This window comes from Trachypithecus francoisi, unplaced genomic scaffold (assembly GCF_009764315.1).
Source record: "Trachypithecus francoisi isolate TF-2019V2 unplaced genomic scaffold, Tfra_2.0 Lachesis_group10, whole genome shotgun sequence".
NCBI lineage: Eukaryota > Metazoa > Chordata > Mammalia > Primates > Cercopithecidae > Trachypithecus > Trachypithecus francoisi.
In genome coordinates this window covers 62,026,815-62,048,305 of record NW_022681455.1, presented here as the reverse complement: position 1 = coordinate 62,048,305, position 21,491 = coordinate 62,026,815, and the positions used below count along the sequence as shown (strand labels likewise).

Below are 21,491 nucleotides of genomic sequence, written 5' to 3'. Positions count from 1 at the left end.
TACAATATCATTGCCATTTTTCTGCATTTAGTCTGTTAATTTTTCATTCATTTAACAAATGTTTTTTGAACACTAATATCAGACAGTAGCTATTCTAAGAGCTATGGATACTAGAATACATTTTCATAAGCATACATTTTAAAGAAATTACATATATATGTATGTATATATATACACACATATGTATGTGTGTGTGTGTGTGTGTGCATATGTTTATATATGCAACTGACCACAGAAGAAGGTGTAAACATTAGAAAAGTGTTGTGCTAATCTGTACTCAGAAAGAAGAGGTAGAGGATACCTGAGATGATCCAGGTTTTTAAAGGAAACCAGGTATTCCCCGGCAAAATCTCAGGCATTTAAAAATGCATTGTAGTTACTTGGTAAGACGGTGAACAAGAAACGGGGAAGGATAAGAGAGAGAAACCAAGAAGGAAGGCTAGGTACAGACCGTGATGTTACCGTAGACTATGCTGTGAGTTTTTACATTATCCTCTAAGTTCGTATTTCTCTTGCTAGAGCACTCTACGTTAGGGGATGAATTTAAAGCTTCCTGAAAGTCACAACAGTGATTGTAGCATCATCTTGAACAGTCAAATTTCCCTAGGAGTGTATATGTTGTGTTATAGAATGTGTTATATATTAATGAGGACAAACTATGGTGTAAAATTCAAGATTTGCATGAATTTTAAAATTAAATGTCAAATTTGAAAAAAAAAAAAAAGCCTTCCTTGTATCTTGTCAAATCCTACTGATGTCTAAGATCATAAATTCTCTATCCTCATTAATTAGGACTGCTTTAATAGATTAGCTTGGGAAATATGGATGAGGGGTGGAAAGAAACTGAAGGCTGAAATTGTTAGGTATTTCATCAGATTTGTCTTTTAGAAATATAAGCTCGTAGCGGTGTGACATTTAGGTTCATAAGGGGAAGCTGGGATCAGAAGACACAGAGACATATTTAAAAACGGTAACCTAGAGAGAGACAGGGTGATTGATTCCACTGTGTGAGGAATGTGACCCATGTTTCTCAGACTTCACCAGAAATTTAGAAGAGTATTACGTTAATCTTATAAATTAATATTTCATTATTTCTTTCCACCTTCCACTCTTCGGGAACTTGAGGACTGTAGGAATCTTCACAAAGTGTATTTGTCACAAGACAAATAGGCTTCCCTCAGTGTGACTAAACTTGAGACAGGTTTCTTCTTGAGCTGCTTGTCCTGTTACCTCTTTACAGGATCCAAATGATCTAACCACAGAAGTCCCTCCCTTCATTTTCTTAGAGAATTTACTTCAGAACCCAATAATTATAAATTATTTCTTTGCCTCTTTGGGGTATAAATATCTTTAAAAGCCTCTTGTTCATTTAAGAACTCAAGACTATCTTTCTCAAGGACCTGGGAGCCATCCCTTTGAAGTGTAATCATCGAGGAAGATAGCATCTCTATCTCCCAGTCTCTGTACGGGGATAAGAGACTAACTTTGGTATGCACCTTGATCCAAGTTATAATACTACATCCTAACTTGAAGACTGTAAAGCAAATCTAATTTTCTTTTTGTTAAGACTAGATAGCAAATGCATGTGACCTATGAGCTCTCTCACCCCAGCTCTTGAAAACTCTCTCACCCATTATTACAATGGAGTCAAGCTCAGACTGACTTTTGGCTTCTCTCCTTCACTGCAATAGCCTTGAATAAAATCTTTCTTGGTTTTTTAACTTTTTTTCTGGTTAAACTTTTGCTTTGACAATAGGGTTCTCAATTTCCACTAAATTAAATTATCTCATCTTGAACATTTGTTTAAACTCAATTGTTTACTGCAGTATGAAGTTTTAATTTTATAGTAAATGTAGCACGATAACTCTCCTAGTATTTTATTAGGCAGTATAATCTATTTTTTCCAGGTAATATTTATTAAAATTTAAACTTCAGAAGACCCCACAACACCTTGTAGGGAGAATCTGAGTCTACCTATTCCTCAAATATCATTTGATCCATTTCTAAATGTAAAGAAGCAAAAGGTATACAGAATTGTTTTTCCTGTTTAAATTTTGGCATGCATAAGAAACAGATTATATTGATAGACACCTTAATAAATAGCTCTATAGGCCAGGCGTGGTGGCACATGCCTGTAATCCCAGCACCTTGGGAGGCCAAGGCAGGCGGATCACGAGGTCAGGAGATCGAGACCATCCTGGCTAACACGGTGAGATCCCGTTTCTACTAAAAATACAAAATAAATTAGCTTGGTGTGGTGGCAGGCACCTGTAGTCCCAGCTACTCGGGAGGCTGAGGCAGGAGAATGGCGTGAACCTGGGAGGCGAAGCTTGCAGTGAGCTGAGATTGAGCCACTGCACTCCAGCCTGGGCGACAGAGTGAGATTCCGTCTCGATAAATAAATAAATAGCTCTATTTTGAAATTCATCTTGTGTCATCTGCAAGAATATTCAGAAAAGTTACCCATATCATCTATAAGAATATCCTCTAATGACATTTCCTTCTGCCTATAATGTCAAGAGCAATTGTTCTTCCTCCTGAGTCACTAGCGTGTTGTTACATAATGAACACCAAAAATTACATAACTGGCCAGGTTTTCTTCTGTAATGCCTGCTAAAAATATTGAGGCCACAATATTGGCCCAACTAAAGTCATAGGTTTTTAAGGTATGGCATTTTTAGCCTTTTTTTTTTTTTTTTTTTTTTAGTTCATTTTACAAACCCCCTATGGTTTTTTGTGTTTGTTTTTGTTTTTTTGTTTGTTTGTTTGTTTCCTTTGGTCTCTAGCTTCGACTTTGACATTAAGTTCTTGTATTCTATTTCATCTGTTTTCAAATTGTCTTCAGGACAAGGCCTGGCATGCATACACAGACGGGAGGGTAGATAGTTGAATAGATTGCCAGGTGGTTTGGTATAATCAAAGTAAGTCTCCAGAATTGGTTTGCTCTGGAACTCTTTTCTCAGCTCTTTGAGGTGATGCTTGGTAAAACTCCTTCAGTTAGATTTGATCAGCCCAAGATCCCTAGCAAGAGATACCATAACAGGTAGCATGTTGACAGCAAGATAAAGCCAGAACAGGAGATGAGGGGAAAGTTACATGCCACTTTTTAACCAAAAGAATTATTCTATGTATGTGAATAATCAGATACATATGAAATGATTCTATGGAGTGAGAGATCTTATTAATATGAAGTATAAACAGCAAGACATCCAACAGCTGTTTGCTTAGAAAGTCGATCATGTAACAGATTAGCTACGTATCAAGTTGTATAACTTCTATTCATTTAAATCACATACCTTTAAATGGAGATAATTGCACCCCCTCATAAGTTACGGGAATTAGATAACTGAGCAGATGTAAAGTTACTATAAACATAGTGTAATTGTGACTCAGCTGATTTGACACAGAGATACATAAACAATACACTAAAACAGGCAAGTTTAGAGGAACAAAGTTTTTCTCTGAAAATCCTTGGCATCTAAAATAATAGCAAAAGGGATGCACAGGAACAATACAATATTTTTCACAGTTTAAGAAACAATGTTTTTTTCATAAGATGGAAATCATGCCCTGTTCTGGCATGTAAGCTACTGTATTCATAACTGAGTCACATAGAAATGCTACCCTTCAGGCTCTCCAATTGTTAGGTGATGTATATGTGTGTGTGTGTGTGTTTGTGTGTGTGTGTGGTGTGTATCTATAATTTGTTAGATATTGATAGGGATATTTCACAATCATTAGCTTTTGAATTTTCCTAGGGGAGCTTATTTTTCTACATTTATTTCTCTTGTTAAATCAATATTTTTGCTGCCATATGATTCATTATTTTCATAGACTCTCAGTATTATGGAAAAAATCATTTTTCAAGTAGAGGAACTGATAACAAATTAACCCAAAAATATAGTGAAATGAATTTGTTAGAATTGAATATAAAACCTGTTTGGTATAACTGAATAGTTTCATGAAATGTTATAAGAATCAAATATAGTAAATACATTACAGAAAGCTTAACATATAGCATGATACAAAAAAAACTGAGTTTTTAAAATGAGACTTAAATGTAACTTTAACTTCTTGGTGTTTTTTATTATAAAAGTGAAAATCAGAAATCCTAGTTTATTTAATGATACTCAGAGAACTAGTCATGTTCATGAACTTCAAACTAACCTATGTATACTCGTCCATTTAAATTCAAGTATTTCATGACAAGTGAAATATTTTAATAAGAAATTATTGAAACCATTGTAATATTTTAAAACGTTAGAAAAAACATGTTATGTATTGCACATGGTAAATAAAAATCAAGGGAACTTCCAATAAAAAGCAATGGATTCCCAAACAAATTCATTTTGGCTTTAAGTCTGCTAAAACAGACAGTTTAAATACTGCCTTATTTTATTTCTTCTGTTATTCCTTTGACTTGCTCATACATCTATTTTTTAAATTTGAGATATAATTACATATTTTATTCATTGGATTTCTATTATGAAAGATACATCTTTTGTTCACTAATTACACTATCTACTTTCCTGCTTTCTGTCAGTAGTATTTTTTTCGCCTTTTTTGACGTAGTCTCGTTCTGTTGCCGAGACTGGCGTGCAGTTGTGGGATCTTGGCTCACTGCAACTTCCACCTCCAGTGTTTAAGCAATTTTCTTGTCTCAGCCTCCTGAGTAACTGGGATTATAGGCACCCATCACCACTCCTGGCTATGTTGGGGTTTCACTCCTGGCTATGTTGGGGCTGGTCTCGAACTTCTGACCTCAAGTGATCTGCTGCCTAAGTCTCCCAAAGTCCTGGGATTACAGGCATAAGCCACTATGCCCAGCCTGTATTATTAATTTTAATTCTTTTAATTCTTTTTGTAAAAGTATTTTAATTCTTATGTTGGCTACGTGAACTTAAATAATACATTAAGATTATATGTTTTAATTATATCCAATCTATCTGGACTTTTATTAAAATTAAGAGAATTGGTGCCCATACTATTCTATCTACCTCTCTCCCTATTAACTTTTTCCACCTAATAAATTATATCACCTATATTTTGTGTTTACACTGTCGTTATTTGACTATGTTACACTCAAATATATTAAGTATAATGAAGACTTCTGTGCTGTTTAAATGTTGAGTTTAAAAATTGAAATCAGTTATGTGTACAATATTATGTATATATTAATATTTGCTGCCAAAGTGAAACTAGAATATATTATTTGTAATACAAGTCCATTTGAAGGACAACATTTCTTAGCTTTGAGACAAAATAATTTCTTTTATTGTACCCTGAATAGATTGTTCAAATCAAGTCTTAATTTAGTTTGGTTTATATTTGGACCAGGGCTGCCTTTAAACATTTTAAAATTTTCTGCTCAAATTTCTCATTGAATTCTTGATTAATTCTTAATTAGTAAGGATCTAATTTTAATCTTTAATAATTAAATTGTTTATTAATGTAGCTCTAAATTAACAAACATACTACAGTTTCATACTCATTTTATATGTGTGATGGATCCATCCACAAAACCTTTCTTGAAAAAAGAATTTTTTCAGTGTTCCCTGATTTTAGTTTCTTAGTTGGACAATCAGTGTCTCAGCTATTATCATACAATACCTCATCACTGAATTCCTCAATTAAGTGAATAGTTTCATATTCCACTTCTCTTTCATTTATCTCCCTGATCTTTCTGGTATATATCATAAGGTAACTTCTTAAGACTATTTGAGAAATTTTGTTTTTATTATTTTCATTACTCTGTGTGATTTTTTGTTTTTCTCTGAAAGTATTTAAATTTTTATTCCTATCTTCTATTAATATAGTAATGAAACTCGGTTTAAGTCTTTTTCTTAACCACATGCTAACATCCTATCTAACAATTCATGTCCCATATAAGCTGTGGTAAGATTATCACTTACTTGATAAGTTTCTTTTACCCATTTCTTCCAGTTCCTTTGAATGATGGACCTCTTGAAGTGTTCTTGTACATGATTTCATTTCTCTCACGAATTTTCTTTTGGTGTGATTTTGCAATACATTATTGGAAGTTTTTCTCACTCTATTTCTTTACTCTTATAATGGATTTTATTTCCACAACTTTACTGCTAATACTTATGTGTCTTTTTATTCTTTGAAATTTTCCCTTTACCTATAATATCATTCTTGCTTTGTAGATGTGATATTTGTCTATATTTCTTTGAGGAAAATTATTATAATTTTTGAAACTTCTTTATTGCCCATTGGATTTCACTAAGAATTAAAAAGGGTACTTGATCTGTTTCTAGGACTCAGTCATGAAGATCACTCTGTTTCTGATGCAACCTTACCTTTGTTTATGTTTCTCATCTTAATCTCTATTATCTTCAATCAAACTGAAATTTGTGACATATCCAGTTGCTCTAGATGTCCTCTCTCTACCAATCTCTTTGCTCTTAAACATTGAGTCCTTTTTAAATTACTTACTCATTCTTTACAGGATTTTTCAGAGAGCGGAAAGATAAATAGGAAATAAAATAATAAACTACTATGTAATGAGTATGTATAAAACTAATATACATGTGTACACATGTATATGGATTGAAAAATTTCAGTGAAAATATTTTGAAGTTTGTTGTAAAATATATAACACCCAAACATATAAAATATATATTTATAAATACATAAAAATTTAAATTTTGAATTTTCATTCAGGTATTGGTATATGTAGAAAATATACAACATATTTTTAATTATTCTAGGATTTAGTAGTTTTATTATCTTTAATAGGATAGAAAAACAACAACCTTTCCAAAAAATTAACTGATTACATTGATATGTAGCAATCATTATTTATCTGAATGATGTTTATTTGCATGGCATAAACATGTTCTTAATGTAATTGTTTCATTTGCTTCCTTTCCCTTAAATAAGACTTATGCCCTTTCACTGTGCTAAAATATCTTGAAGTAAGTATAGATAGGATTCCTTACAAAGAAGAGAAAGAAAAACATGACAATGAAACACAAAAATGATAAATTGATTTGCATATAAATAATCTTCCTCTGCAAATAAAATTTGCTGGTATGTGTTCTAATTAGTAATAGACATTCATCTGTAAATTTTCAGACATGGAACAAATAATGTAAAATTAATCCTAAATTTTTAACCTGAAGAGTTATCAGTAAATTATTATCAAATATATGAATTATAATACACTGAAAATAATACCATTTTAATTGGAGAAAAATTTAGTTTTATGAGATGTTCAACTTGAGGTAAGCAGATGACAAATTTTAAAATGACACTAGAACTTGAGTAAAAAGTCAGGATCTGAGCTATGGATATAGAGTTCTTTCTTACAGTATAAGAAACCCTGAATGCAAAAGGAGAAAAATCGGATAAATAGTTAAAGCTTGGTAAAATCGGAGATGATATTTGCACAAAAACAGAACAATGTATTAATTTACAAGTGGGAACCTAAATTATGATTATAATCTATTCTGATTAATGCAAAATGGTTAATAATTTGTCAATAAAGTGAACTTTTCTGGGATTGTTTCCCATTCCAGTTGCTGACAGTAGATTATAGATATCACGTGTAATTTCCATGGAACGATCTTCAAATTTATTGATTCTTTCTTCTGGCATTTTATATCTGCTACTGAGCTCAGTTAGAAAACTTTTCAGCCGGGAGCAGTCGCTGATGTCTGTAATCCCAGCACTTTGAGAGGCCGAGGTAGGCCGATCAACTGAGGTCAGGAGTTCAAGAGCAGCCTGGCCAACATTGTGAAATCCTATTTCTACTAAAAATATAAAAATTAGCTGGGCGTGGTGGTGGGCACCTGTAATTCCAGCTATTCGAGAGGCTGAGGTAGAAGAATCACTTGAACCTGGAGGGCAGAGGTTGCAGTGAGCCAAGATCCTGCCACTGTACTCCAGCCTGGGTGACAGAGCAAGACTCCATCTGGAAAAAATAAAAACCTTTTATTTCACCTATCTTGATTTTCTAGTATGGAATTTCCTTTTTATTATCTATTAAATAATAAATATTTTATAGTTTCTTTACTTTTTTATTGTGATTTCATATTTGTTGTGACATCATATTTTAATTAAATCTTTAGTTATAGTTTCCTTTAATTCCTTTAACATATTCGTAATTGCTGATTTCAAATTTTGTCTGCTAAAAATAACATTGGGGCCTACTCCAATCACAAGGCAAAGCATTTTCCAAACTGCTTAAAAAAAGCAAGATCTAACTGTGTGTTTATATTTGAAGACTCAAATAGGTTAAAAGTAACGTGATCTTTAAACAATATACCATGTGATCGGTAAACATAAGAGAGTTCCGAGGGTGTGGGGGCTTATTAATGTCAGACAAAATCAACGTTAAGTATTTTTTAGCAACAAAGAGTAAAAATTTCAGGATGACCAAAGAATCAATGAGTCGGGAAGCTATAACAATAATAAATGTATACATATCTATCAGCAAAACACAAAAATACATGAAGCAAAACCCATCACTATTCAAAGGAGACATACAGAATTCAGCAATTATAGTTGGAGATTTCAATAACCCTATTACAATAATTAATATAACAACTGGATGAAAAATCAGTGAGTATATGGAAGAGTTATACATAAGCCAGCTTGCCTAACTGGCAGTTACAGAAAACTCAATAGCAAAATATGTGTTCCTTCTAACTGTACACAGAGCATTCTCCATGTGGACAAAATGTTGCATGTAAAACAAAACTGCAACTGAATTAATTGTAAATCAATACCTGAAAGATATGGGAAATATGCCAGTACTTAAAATTGAACAACACACTTATAAATAACCCATTGGTCACAGAATATATCACAGGACATATTAGAAAATTTTTTTTTGTGCTGGGCGCGGTGGCTCACGCCTGTAATCCCAGCACTTTGGGAGGCCGAGGTGGGCGGATCACGAGGTCAGGAGATCGAGACCAACCTGGCTAACATGGTGAAACCCCCGTCTCTACTAAAAATACAAAAAATTAGCAGGGCGTGGTGGCGGGCGCCTGTAGTCCCAGCTCCTCGGGAGCCTGAGGCAGGAGAATGGCGTGAACCCAGGAGGCGGAGCTTGCAGTGAGGCGAGATCGCGCCACTACACTCCAGCCTGACAGAGTGAGACTCCATCTTAAAAAAAAAAAAAAAAAAACATTTATTTTGTGAGATAATTGTGAATATATCAAAATGAATACTGAGTTAAAGAGGTGCTTAGAAATGTTTAGCTTTTGATGCTTAAATATGAAATAAATATCTAAGTTAATAATCTATGTTTATAACTTAAGAAGCTCAAAGAATAAAATCAATTTATATCAAAAGTTAAAAGGGAAACTAAGACCAGGTTCAGAAATCAATAAAATAGAAAACAAAAAATAATAGTTGGATCTTTGAAAACAACAACAGACTTAGCTAGAATAAGAGAAGAGAGCAAGAGGGCAAGCATTATCAAAAACAGGAATCAAAAAGAAAACATCTCACAACACTACAGAAATGTTAATAATGTCATAAGAAAATACTATAATCAATTTTATACCAACAAATTAGGTTGCTTAGAAGGAATATAAAAATTCTTTCTGAGACACAAGTTACAGAAACTTAAGGACAAATAGAAAAACAACAAATACGACAAGAAAAGAGACTGAATTATAATAAATACGAACCAAAAAGGCAAGGACTCAGATGGCTAGGCTGGTGCGTGTGATCAAATATGTAAAGAGAAAATAATATAAACCAGAAACAAATTCTCTGCAAAAAAAGAGAGAAATAACTCTTTCCAAGTAATTCTATGAGACCAATTTTACCTAGAAAGCAAAGCCAGGCAAAGAAATCCCAAGAAAACATAAAAATATTTCTAACTTCAAAAGTTGATGGCTCTAACCCTCTCTGTTACTGAAAATAGAAGAAAATAAATATAGATTAACAAAAATGATTTAACTTTAAAATATATACTCAATATATGTGAAAACTCTTTATAAAAAAATTACCTGATTGCTTCACCTCTAAAATTAAAATATAATATATAATAACAATGGCAAAAATAAATTGTAATATATACCAGTAATAGAGCTGTTCATTGTGGTTGCTCAAAATGCACTCAGGCAGATTTAATTAGAAAATGATTTAATTTACAGATTATTAAAAGATTATTACCTGTAGAACCTATAGAAGTCTCTAGAATTAGATTTGGAAAACTGACATAAAAGGGCCCAGGGCAGCACACTGGGACACACCAAATATGATGTGACACTATCAGTGGCGGGAGGGATGCCACCAACACTAGATAACACTATGACAGAGCAGTCGCTGAGACCCTTGAAAATTGGTTATGATGTCCCTGGCATTCCCACCTGTAGGAAAAAGAGCTATTTTTCATCTCTGCTTCTTTGTATCACCAGCATCCTTTCAAATTCCACAGTGCGTCCATCAGATAAACCATTTTGACTGCATACCCACATGTAGGGGTACCTGAGCCTGGGAAAGAAAATAATTTGTATTTTTACTTTCCATATTGAGAGGTGGTCTCTAACTTTCATCAAAGAGTCAGTAAGTAGAAAATTTTCCACATTTAAAAGGAAGTTCAGATGATGAGTAACACAAATAAATAAAAGCTAAATTCTACTACATGTTTTTTCCTTAAGCAGTTTTGCTGAAAATGTATCATTGTGTTTTTCTAAAAGAATATCTAAAATAACTTGTGAATATGTGAATTAATTTTGTTCACATTTATTTGATGAAACAGGAGCTGAGAGGTTTTTTGTTCATGAATAGTAGATAATATCCAAATGTGTATAATACTCAGTTTTTGAATGAAAAGATATCAAAGAAAGTAAATTTGGTTAACACTATACAGTAATAAATAGAATACTTCAATTTTAGGGAAATAATAGAAATTTGAATTTTCTTTGGTTACGTGAGGTGAGAGTAAGCCCCAGTTTTCGCATCCAGAACAAAAATAAAATAAACCAAACAAAAATAAAAATAAAGAATAAATACCTACTTCATAGCATTAGACAATGCATTGACTTTTTGCTGCCAAGCTGAATATCTTACATATACTAAAAACAATCTTAGACTTAGTTGTATGTTGCATCAGTGACATATTTATAATGAATCGTTTGTGTTAAGTGAGAACTGTGAGATTCAGGTGGATGAATTCCTAAGTGATCACTTAAATTGTGGTACTTATGTTGTACACAAATTGTAGTACTTGTGTTGACCTTCATGGTGCCTTTAGCTGACGGCGTCAAAATGGATTTCAAGTAAGGCAGGCTTGCTGACCAAAACTATGATCACTGAATGTTAACTTGAGATCAAAGTTATTCTTTGTTTTTAGAAAGTACAATTTGTCATGTGTATGCATATTAATTATTTTTCAGTGGAATAATACATAATTTATGCTTGGATTATTCTAACTACATTTTCATATTGTCACAAAGATTGAAATATTTAGTATACAATGCATGTTTTTACTTTTGTAAAGGCTTATATATTGTGTCATCATTCTTTTCAAAAAGTTGACTCATTAAAAAAATAACCAAATGAATATATTTAAGATTTCAAAAGTATTCATTGACTCACATAATTCTTTTACTATTCACTTTTTTCAGCTTAACTCGATGTTCTTGTGTCAGCTTTTCACTAAATATTTCATTTTGTCAGTGATAATAGTGATATTTTCTACTTAGTCTAGTATGTTGATTCCTATTAGATTAATTTGATGTATGTTTTTTTTCTAAATTCATGTTACTGTTATAGGGATTTTTTTTTAAAGAAGGAATATTTTCATTCATATAACTTGCTAATAATTTGCATGGTGTCAATGTCAATTTTCTATTATTGTTATAAATTGGTAAGAAAATTAGCTGTCATAAGTCATAAAAATCAATTCAGTGTCAGTTGAGGCTATGATTTTCAACTGTTGGGAAATTAACAGGCAATCTAAGTGGTATAATGAGAAAGGTCAGCTTTAGCAACACAAGTTCTAGATGGAGGATGAATGAAAAATATGAATTGGACAACAGTTTAAAGAAAATGCTGACTATATAATTAAGGGATATTTATTTATTTATTTTTCCATGTAGGCTTACATTCTAAAATTACTAGAAAAAAATGTAATTCATCACCCTGGAACCCTAATATTTACAAAGCTCATGAGTAGATTCAAATGCATCTACCCATTACCCATGGCCTTCTTGGGTAAATAGCATTCAATAACTGTGCCTCGTAAAGATTTAGGGCTGGGCACAGTGGCTCATGTCTATAATCCCAGCACTTTGGGAGGCCAAGGCGTGTGGATCTCTTGAAGTCAGGGGTTTGAGACCAGCCTAACCAATATGGTGAAACTCTGTCTCTACAAAAAATACAAAAATTAATTGGGCATGGTGTTGTTTGCCTATAATTCCAGTTACTTAGGAGGCTGAAACAGGATAATTTCTTGAACCTGGTGGGCAGATGTTGCAGTGAGCTGAGATAGTGCCACTGCACTACAGCCTGGGCAACAGAGCGAGATTCCGTCTCCCCTGCCAAAAAGAAAAAGAAAAAGAAAAATTCAGCCCTCAGGGACATACATCAGGATGTTATTGTTTCACTAATACTTTCTTTTCATTCCTTTTTAATTTCCTCTTACCTAACATTTGATCTGCACAAATATCTATACCATCTCTAGACTCCCCAGCAAAAGAAAATTAGTTCACTTCAAAGAGACTTTGCATGCTTTCAAACTCAGAAGAGTTTAGTGTGCATTTAGTAATTCTAAGAGAAGTTACTGCAGTTTGTAGCAAGGTGAAATAAATGGGTTCTGTCACAAATAATATATGTGACATTCTTATCTAATAAATTTAGTTTCAGATAAGTGAATAAAAGACTTGTACAAATTTAAAAATTACTTGATACATGCCTCCTTTGTTAACACCTAACATATTTTTTTTTTTTTTACTATTTTCCAAAGGTACAAGATGTGAAATAGATCTAGATGAGTGTGCCTTACATCCCTGCAAAAGTGGAGCCACCTGCATTGACCAACCTGGTAATTACTTCTGCCAGTGTGGGCCTCCATTTAAAGGTAATGAACACCGAGGGAGAAGGAAGAGAAAACATAATTAACTTTAAAAATCACTTCTGTCTCTTGTCTGAACTCATTTCAGGCTTCCAACAACATTATTCGTCCTTCATTTTCTTAAAGTCAGCTTCTAAAGTGGTCAACCAATTATTCCTTAGGCAGAAACTACAGTGAAATTAGTTTTGTTTGCATACACACTAAAATAGTTGAGTTTCTTATTTTTCTATTTGAAAGGTCACCAATGAAACCAAATGATACAATTATAAAAGTAAGGAATATATTACCAGTCTATCATGTTATATTTGAAATATTCTTCCATATTATTTAATTTCTCATGAAATTGTCAAGTTTTCTTTTTTCTTTCTAAACTAATCATCTGTTTAATTTTTCAGTGTTCAACTTTGATGATAATTCTTTAGCTTCAGTTCAGGAATTGTATTTTTTCTCAATCCACTAAACAAATCCTTGCTTTGCCTTATAAATATGTTCATATATTATTGCAACTAGTATATAGAAACTAATTTATTGAGTACTTCCTTGAACTTTGGTATCTCTTTCTAAGCTAAGAAATTTGAAACTGTTCAACTAAGTAAAATTAATTTAGATATTTTAATGTTATACCTATTTACCTTAAAAAGTATCTTATAACTACTTATGAAAAATGTAAGATTGTATGTCCCACTTCAAATATTTTGCATCTATTTAAACACACTATGTTATAGCTTTCTTACTATTAAATGAAAGTAAGAATATACCTAGCTCATTTAGTTGAATGTGATTTAAATGAGAAATGTTAAATACCACAATGTCTGCCAAAAATTACTAATAATTGTTTACTTATACTTTCCAATAATGTTCTAAGATATATGTAATATTTATATAATAGACAATATTTTATCATGTTTGGGTAGGTGGAATATCAATACATACTTATTTAATTAAGCATCTTTAAACATACACAGGGAATGGCCTAAATAATCTCAGTGAAAATATTATGTTTCATTTTTTATTTTTTGAGGTAGGATCTCACTTGGTCACCCAGGCTGGGGTGCAGTGGTGCTATCATAGCTCACTGCAACCTCTGCGTCCAGGGCTTAAGTGATCCTCCCCTCCGCCCCCGAGTAGAGCAGACTACAGGTGCATGCCACCATATTAGGGTAGTTTTTGTATTTTTGTAGAGACAGGGTTTCACCATGTTGCCCAGGCTGGTAGACTTTATTTTAAAAATAACAGTTTTTCTAACGCCCAGATTTTTGTTTCTCATACATTCTTCGGTTAAACAAAAATCAAATCTCCTTAGAGATCTAGCTAATTTTAGGACTAAGGCATGGAATATAGCTTGAATAATATTGCAATGCTAAAAAATATGAAAGTAATTAAACACAAAAGTATGAGATTAAGTAAATGGAAGGAGCTCCCAATGATCAAATTTAGAATGATTTGAGCACCAAAATAAAGGAGTATTGATCAGTACCCAAAATATAAATATGTAAGAGTCCATACTAATGGAAATATATAATTGATTAAATAAATGAGAAATAATAGACATGTCTTTTTGTACTATAATCACAAATAACTTATTTGTACTTGAATGTAAGGAGGTGGAACAAAACTCCCCATCTCTTAAATTTGGACAGCAGATAGTGACTGGCTTTCAAAGAGTATGGCACGTAAACAGGGGGTTGTGGAGGGAAGAGCAGCTTTACAATGGAGAAATCTGACAATTGCTACCTCAGCCATGTGATCAAGGTTAACATCAACATTCACAGTCATGTTAATAACCTAAACTTTTGAAGTTTAGGTTAATAACCTAAACATATAAAATGATGAGAATGACACTTTTTGTCTCTCATCTTCCTTTCAAAAGTGCATTTTCCAAGTCTAGTCATCAAAAAATTACCAGACAAATCCCAATTGACAGACATTCTAAAAAATACTTGACTAGAATTTCTCAAATCTGTTAAGGTCATCAAAAGCAAGAAAAGTCTGAGAAACTTTAAAAACGAAGAAGAAGCCTAAGGAAATATTACTTCTAAAAGTAATATGGTATCCTGGAAGAGATCTTGGAACAGAAAAAAAGACATTAGCTTAAAACTAAGGGAATAATCAAGCTACCAATGACTTTCTTCACAGAATTGGAAAAAACGGCTTTAAAGTTCATATGGAACCAAAAAAGAGCCCGCATTGCCAAGACAATCCTAAGTCAAAAGGACAAAGCTGGAGGCGTCACGCTACCTGACTTCAAACTATACTACAAGGCTACAGTAACCAAAACAGCATGGTACTGGTACCACAAAGAGATATAGACCAATGGAACAGAACAGAGTCCTCAGAAATAATACCACACATCTACAGCCATCTGATCTTTGACAAACCTGAGAGAAACAAGAAATGGGGAAAGGATTCCCTATTTAATAAATGGTGCTGGGAAAATTGGCTAGCCATAAGTAGAAAGCTGAAACTGGATCCTTTCCTTACCCCTTATACGAAAATTAATTCAAGATGGATTAGAGACTTAAATGTTAGACCTAATACCATAAAAACCCTAGAAGAAAATCTAGGTAGTACCATTCAGGACATAGGCATGGGCAAGGACTTCATGTCTAAAACACCAAAAGCAACGGCAGCAAAAGCAAAAATTGACACATGGGATCTAATTAAACTAAAGAGCTTTTGCACAGCTAAAGAAACTACCATCAAAGTGAACAGGCAACCTACAGAATGGGAAAAAATTTTTGCAACCTACTCATCTGACAAAGGGCTAATATCCAGAATCTACAAAGAACTCAAACAAATATACAAGAAAAAAACAAACAACCCCATCAAAAAGTGGGCAAAGGATATGAACAGACATTTCTCAAAAGAAGACATCCATACAGCCAACAGACACATGAAAAAATGCTCATCATCACTCGCCATCAGAGAAATGCAAATCAAAACCACAATGAGATACCATCTCACACCAGTTAGAATGGCAATCATTAAGAAGTCAGGAAACAACAGGTGTTGGAGAGGATGTGGAGAAATAGGAACACTTTTACACTGTTGTTGGGATTGTAAACTAGTTCAACCATTATGGAAAACAGTATGGCGATTCCTCAAGGATCTAGAACTAGATGTACCATATGACCCAGCCATCCCACTACTGGGTATATACCCAAAGGATTATAAATTACTCTACTACAAGACACATGCACACGTATGTTTATTGCGGCACTATTCACAATAGCAAAGACTTGGAATCAACCCAAATGTCCATCTGTGACAGACTGGATTAAGAAAATGTGGCACATATACACCATGGAATACTATGCAGCCATCAAAAAGGATGAGTTTGCGTCCTTTGTAGGGACATGGATGCAGCTGGAAACCATCATTCTTAGCAAACTATCACAAGAAGAGAAAACCAAACACCGCATGTTCTCACTCATAGGTGGAAACTGAACAATGAGATCACTTGGACTCGGGAAGGGGAACATCACACACTGGGGCCTATCATGGGGAGGGGGGAGGAGGGAGGGATTGCATTGGGGAGTTATACATGATATAAACGTCATGCACATGTACCCTAGAACTTAAAGTATAAAAAAAAAAAAAAAAAAAAAAACTAAGGGAATAAAAATAAAGTACAGACATTAGTTAATACTATCAACATTGGTTCACTTGTTCTGACAAATGTACCATAGTAGCATAGGATATTAATACAGGGGAAACTTGTTATGGAGTATACAGAACCTCTCTGTACTATCCTTGTAACTATTCTGTAAATCTAAAGCTAGTCTAAACTAGAAGTTTAATTAAAAAATAAACAATTGCAAATAATTTCTGATTCAAAATATTTTACATTAGGCTGGACATAGTGGCTCATACCTGTAGCCCCCTCACATTGAGAGGTTGAGGCAAAAGGATTGCTTAAAGCCAGAAGTTCTAGACCAGTCTGGCAAAAAAGCAAATCCCTGTCTCTAAAAAATAAAAAGGAATGGGCGTGGTCGCTCACGCTTGTAATCCCAGCACTTTGGGAGGCGGAGGTGGGCAGATCACCAGGTCAGGAGATCGAGATCATCCTGGCTAACACAGTGAAACCCCATCTCTACTAAAAATACAACAACAACAACAACAACAACAAATTAGCCGGGCGAGGTGGCGGGCGCCTGTAGTCCCAGCTACTCTCGGGAGGCTGAGCCAGGAGAATAGGGAGAACCCGGGAGGCAGAGCTTGCAGTGAGCCGAGATAGAGCCACTGCACTCCAGCCTGGGTGACAACGAGACTCTGTCTCAAAAATAAATAAATTATATATATATATATATATATATACACACACACACACACACACACACATACATATATATATACACACACACATATATATATACACACACACATACATATATATATATACACACACACATACATATATATATATATATATATATGTATTTTTTTTTTTTTTAAAGGAAAAATGAGCCAGTTGTGGTGGCATGCTTGTGGTCCCAGCTACTCAGGAGGCTGAAGCAGGGGGATTGGTTGAGCCCTTAAGTTTGAGGCTTCTGTGAACTATTATTGTGCCACTGTACCCAAGCCTGGGTGACAAAGTGAGACCCCATCTATAAAATAAACAAATAAAAAACAGTAACAGAAGAAAACCTAAAACCAAAACCAAAATATTTTCCATTAAAACAAAACAGAATTTGTAAAGCATGAATAGAAATGTTAGGTAATCATGATTATTTTAACCTTCATATACCAAATACTAAATATTTTAATCTATGAATTATAAAGAAAAGGATTCTTCAGTTAATGTAGTGCCTTAGCTTTATATGGTACATTAACATGTTCAATGGAACTGTACATAAATAAAACAAAAAAAGCAAAAACAAGGTTAAATTATTTTAAAATGCATGCGCCTAATAATGTATAATATTTTTCTAGTAATCACATCACATAAATTTATACTGTAGATACCCTATCCTAGAGATAAATATATTCTAATTCAGTTTATATTCTTATACATCTTTCAGCTAGAAACATGCCTTGTATATCAGAAGCTGGATACATGTTTATCTTTTTCTTTTGCTCCTAGGCATAGGCTTAATTATCTTGTATTTAGATGAGACCATGTGAATGAATTCTGACCAACAGAAAATCAATAGTAGTTTTTATCTTGCAATGTGGTTCATAAAAATAGCTCACAATTTTTAACTTTTTCATTTCTTCTACATTCTTGTTGGAAGGGAGTTGCCTGAAAAACTAGAGAAAAGCCAGAAGATGGAAGGTCCCTAATTCTTACATAAAAAGATATTCATGGACCAGGAATACCCCTATTATACTGAGAGATAAGAAAACAAGTTAATTTATGAGTTGTTATTGTGCTAAACCACTAAGGTTAAGATACTTGGTTCTTACAGCAACCAGCATTGTTAAGAATTACTCTTTGAATGCTAGTAGCAAAGACTTTCCTTGAATACTTCACTAGAATTGATTTTTATATTGTTATAAATACAATTTTTGAAAAAGTGTATAATCCATTTATGAATTCAGTTTCTATGCAAAAAGCACAAATAATTTCCTTTTGTAAAACTTAGTAACTCTTTGTTTTCTGTTTTCTGTTTAAATTTGCTCTGAGCCTGTTAGTAATTTCATAGTCTTTTTCCCAAAGAAAGAAAAATAATACACATAACCAGTGTAACTCCAGGATGACACATTAAAATCACAAGATTAAGTTGGTAAATTTTTGGTTGATTCAGTAATTTGATAAGTATACTTGTTTGGAATTCAGTAGATACACGTTAGCAAAATATGTCCTGTGGGAGAATATCCAGGCCTTTACCTGTTTTGTGCCTCTCAGAAACACCACTATATTCATTAATTTATGTATGGTGGATGGCTGCTTCAGCCATAGATACAGAGTATATGTTCTCTTTGCTTGCAAATGCTAAATTATTTACTATCTCGTCCTCTATAGAAAACATTTGCTGACCCCGATATAGAAAATGCTCAAACAATAACCTATTTTTTAAGCTAATTGTGGCGTTTGTTGATAGAGTCCAAGTTTTATCTATTAGATGTTTATTTGCACAAACATGTATTTTGATAAAATGATATCTATCATCTTCCTTTTTATATAAGAAATAGGTGACTCTGCCCCATTGTACTAGGTTAAATTCATAACTGTTTTCATTTTGAGTAAAATTTGTAGCATAATAATATATAACTTTATGAGTGTATGCATTTATGAATTTGAAAATTTAAAGAATATATACAGTCACTGTTTAGCAAATACATGAAATTGTAACATATGGTGCCTTGAGTGTTTTTCTGAGAATTTATCCTAGTTCAAACATTTTGTCATTGATAGAAGTTATGTTTTATTACTAGTTATAACTTTTTAAAGCACATACTGGAAAAAGGAATTTGTCTGAAAAGGGGATTGTGCTTATATAGTCCATTTATGGGAACAATAGAGAATAATTAGAAAAATCTTGGTGTAATTACTTCTGTGGAGCTGAATAATGCAGTGTTTTTATGCATGTTAGTTTCTAGTACTAAAATTACAGAGCCTCCAAAAATAGCATAGCTTTCATACAAAATGTTATGAATGCTGTATATCTTTTTTGATATCTGTGGAATCTTTTTTCTTCTGTTTTAAAAAGATAAATAAATATGGAAAATAAATCCCTTAATACAGTTCTTTTTCCACGAAGTGTTCATCCACTGGCCTAAGTGGTTAGCTTTGATTTAATCTGGCTCCCTTTCAAATTCTAGTCTTAGAATCTGAACTTAGCAAATAAATTTCAAATATATATTTCTTTTTGAAGGAAAGGGTATTTTCATTTTGTTTTCTGTTTACTATGGACAAATTTTTTGAAATGAATAAAAATTTTAATATGTAAAAATGAGTTTTCACTTTCCCTGATATAATTATTATAATATACCTGAACAAAACCTCATATTTTTCATGTAACAAAGCATGATACAGAATGCATACACATTATCCATGTTTGGATACCACAATTTTCTATCTTAATTAAAATAAGAAGATACAAGGAAGTCATTTCTAATAAGCACTATTGTCATTAACCTTTCTATTGTCATGACCAATGATTGCTTTCTGAGGCACTCTTTATTAAAACCCTCTATGCCCAACACTTCCAAAAATGAATCGTGATATAAATTTGTCTTGATATACAAAATGTATTAAGTAGAGGATTTTTTGTTTTGTGTGTAAAGTAAATGAGATTAAATAATGCCTCAAAGTATAAATGGTCTTTCTACATAAGAAAAGTAATTAGTAAGCACATACATAAATGCACACACACATACAAACACACACATACAAACACACACACACACACACACACACACACATACCTGGGATTAAGCACACTTAGTCATCTTTCCCCCAGAACTAAATGGAGTTGTGTATGTGAAAAATCCTAGTTATAACTATTTCCTTAAAAAATATTATAATCAGTGCTAACCAATAAGGCAGCCCTTACCCAATCAACTATTTTAAATTCTAAAACTAATGTTCAAGAAACATAATGGAAGTAAAGAGAAGACACTCCATCTCAAAAAAAAAAAAAAAAAAAAGAGAGAAGATAACTGCCTACCATGTAAATGTTGTTCCTGACAAAATTGAGTCAGTGTCCTATTTACTAATGAAGTATTTAAAGAAACAAAGTATATTTGGAATAGGACTGCTTTCTTAGTGGGTAGAAAAGACCACAATACTCAAATTGTCTATTATTAATATTGCCTATTAATATATCAAGGATACTGTAATCTATACGAATTTAATGCTAGTACCTACAGAAAGGTATGATTCAACTCTCTGATTCTATGACTTTTTCTTTTTTTAGATTCCACATATAAGTGGGATCATGCGGTATTTGTCTCTTTGTGCCTGACTTAACATGATGTACTCCAGGTTCATCCAAGAGGAGGTATTGGGAAAAGGATACAAAATTTCAGTTAGATAGGAGAAATAAATTCAATATGCCCTGTATAACATGATGATTATAGTTAAAAACAATGTATTATATACTTAAACATTATTTACAGATTAGATTTTGTGTTCTCACCACCTCAAAATGTGTGTGAGGTAATACATGTGTTAATACATTCCATAATGTATACATGCATCAAAACATCATACTGAATGCTACATATATACATTTTTAATTTGTCAATTTAACAATAAAGTATGATTCACAATTCAAATTTTAAAATGAGAATTTACTGGCATCAAACTAAATTGTTCATGACTTTATAATTCATAAAATGAAACTTGTACATACTGAATTTCATTAAATGAGGGTGTTCTGGGGGAAAATAATGTTGCATATATCAATGTTAAAACAATCGTCCTTGTATTTCTGTCATGTATTGGTACTGAGAAATAAATTGTTACTCTTCTAAAATACAAAAG

At 32.8% G+C, this 21,491-nt stretch overlaps 1 protein-coding gene across 2 annotated transcripts in view; it reads left to right on the top strand.

Annotated features, from left to right (window-relative positions):
* EYS (eyes shut homolog) overlaps positions 1–21,491 on the top strand; it is a 2,089,174-nt gene that overhangs the window by 679,116 nt on the left and 1,388,567 nt on the right. For both annotated transcript variants that reach the window (XM_033217548.1, XM_033217547.1), the window contains one exon: positions 12,953–13,066. In XM_033217548.1, coding sequence (XP_033073439.1) covers positions 12,953–13,066 — 114 coding nt within the window. The remainder of the gene's footprint in view (positions 1–12,952; positions 13,067–21,491) is intronic.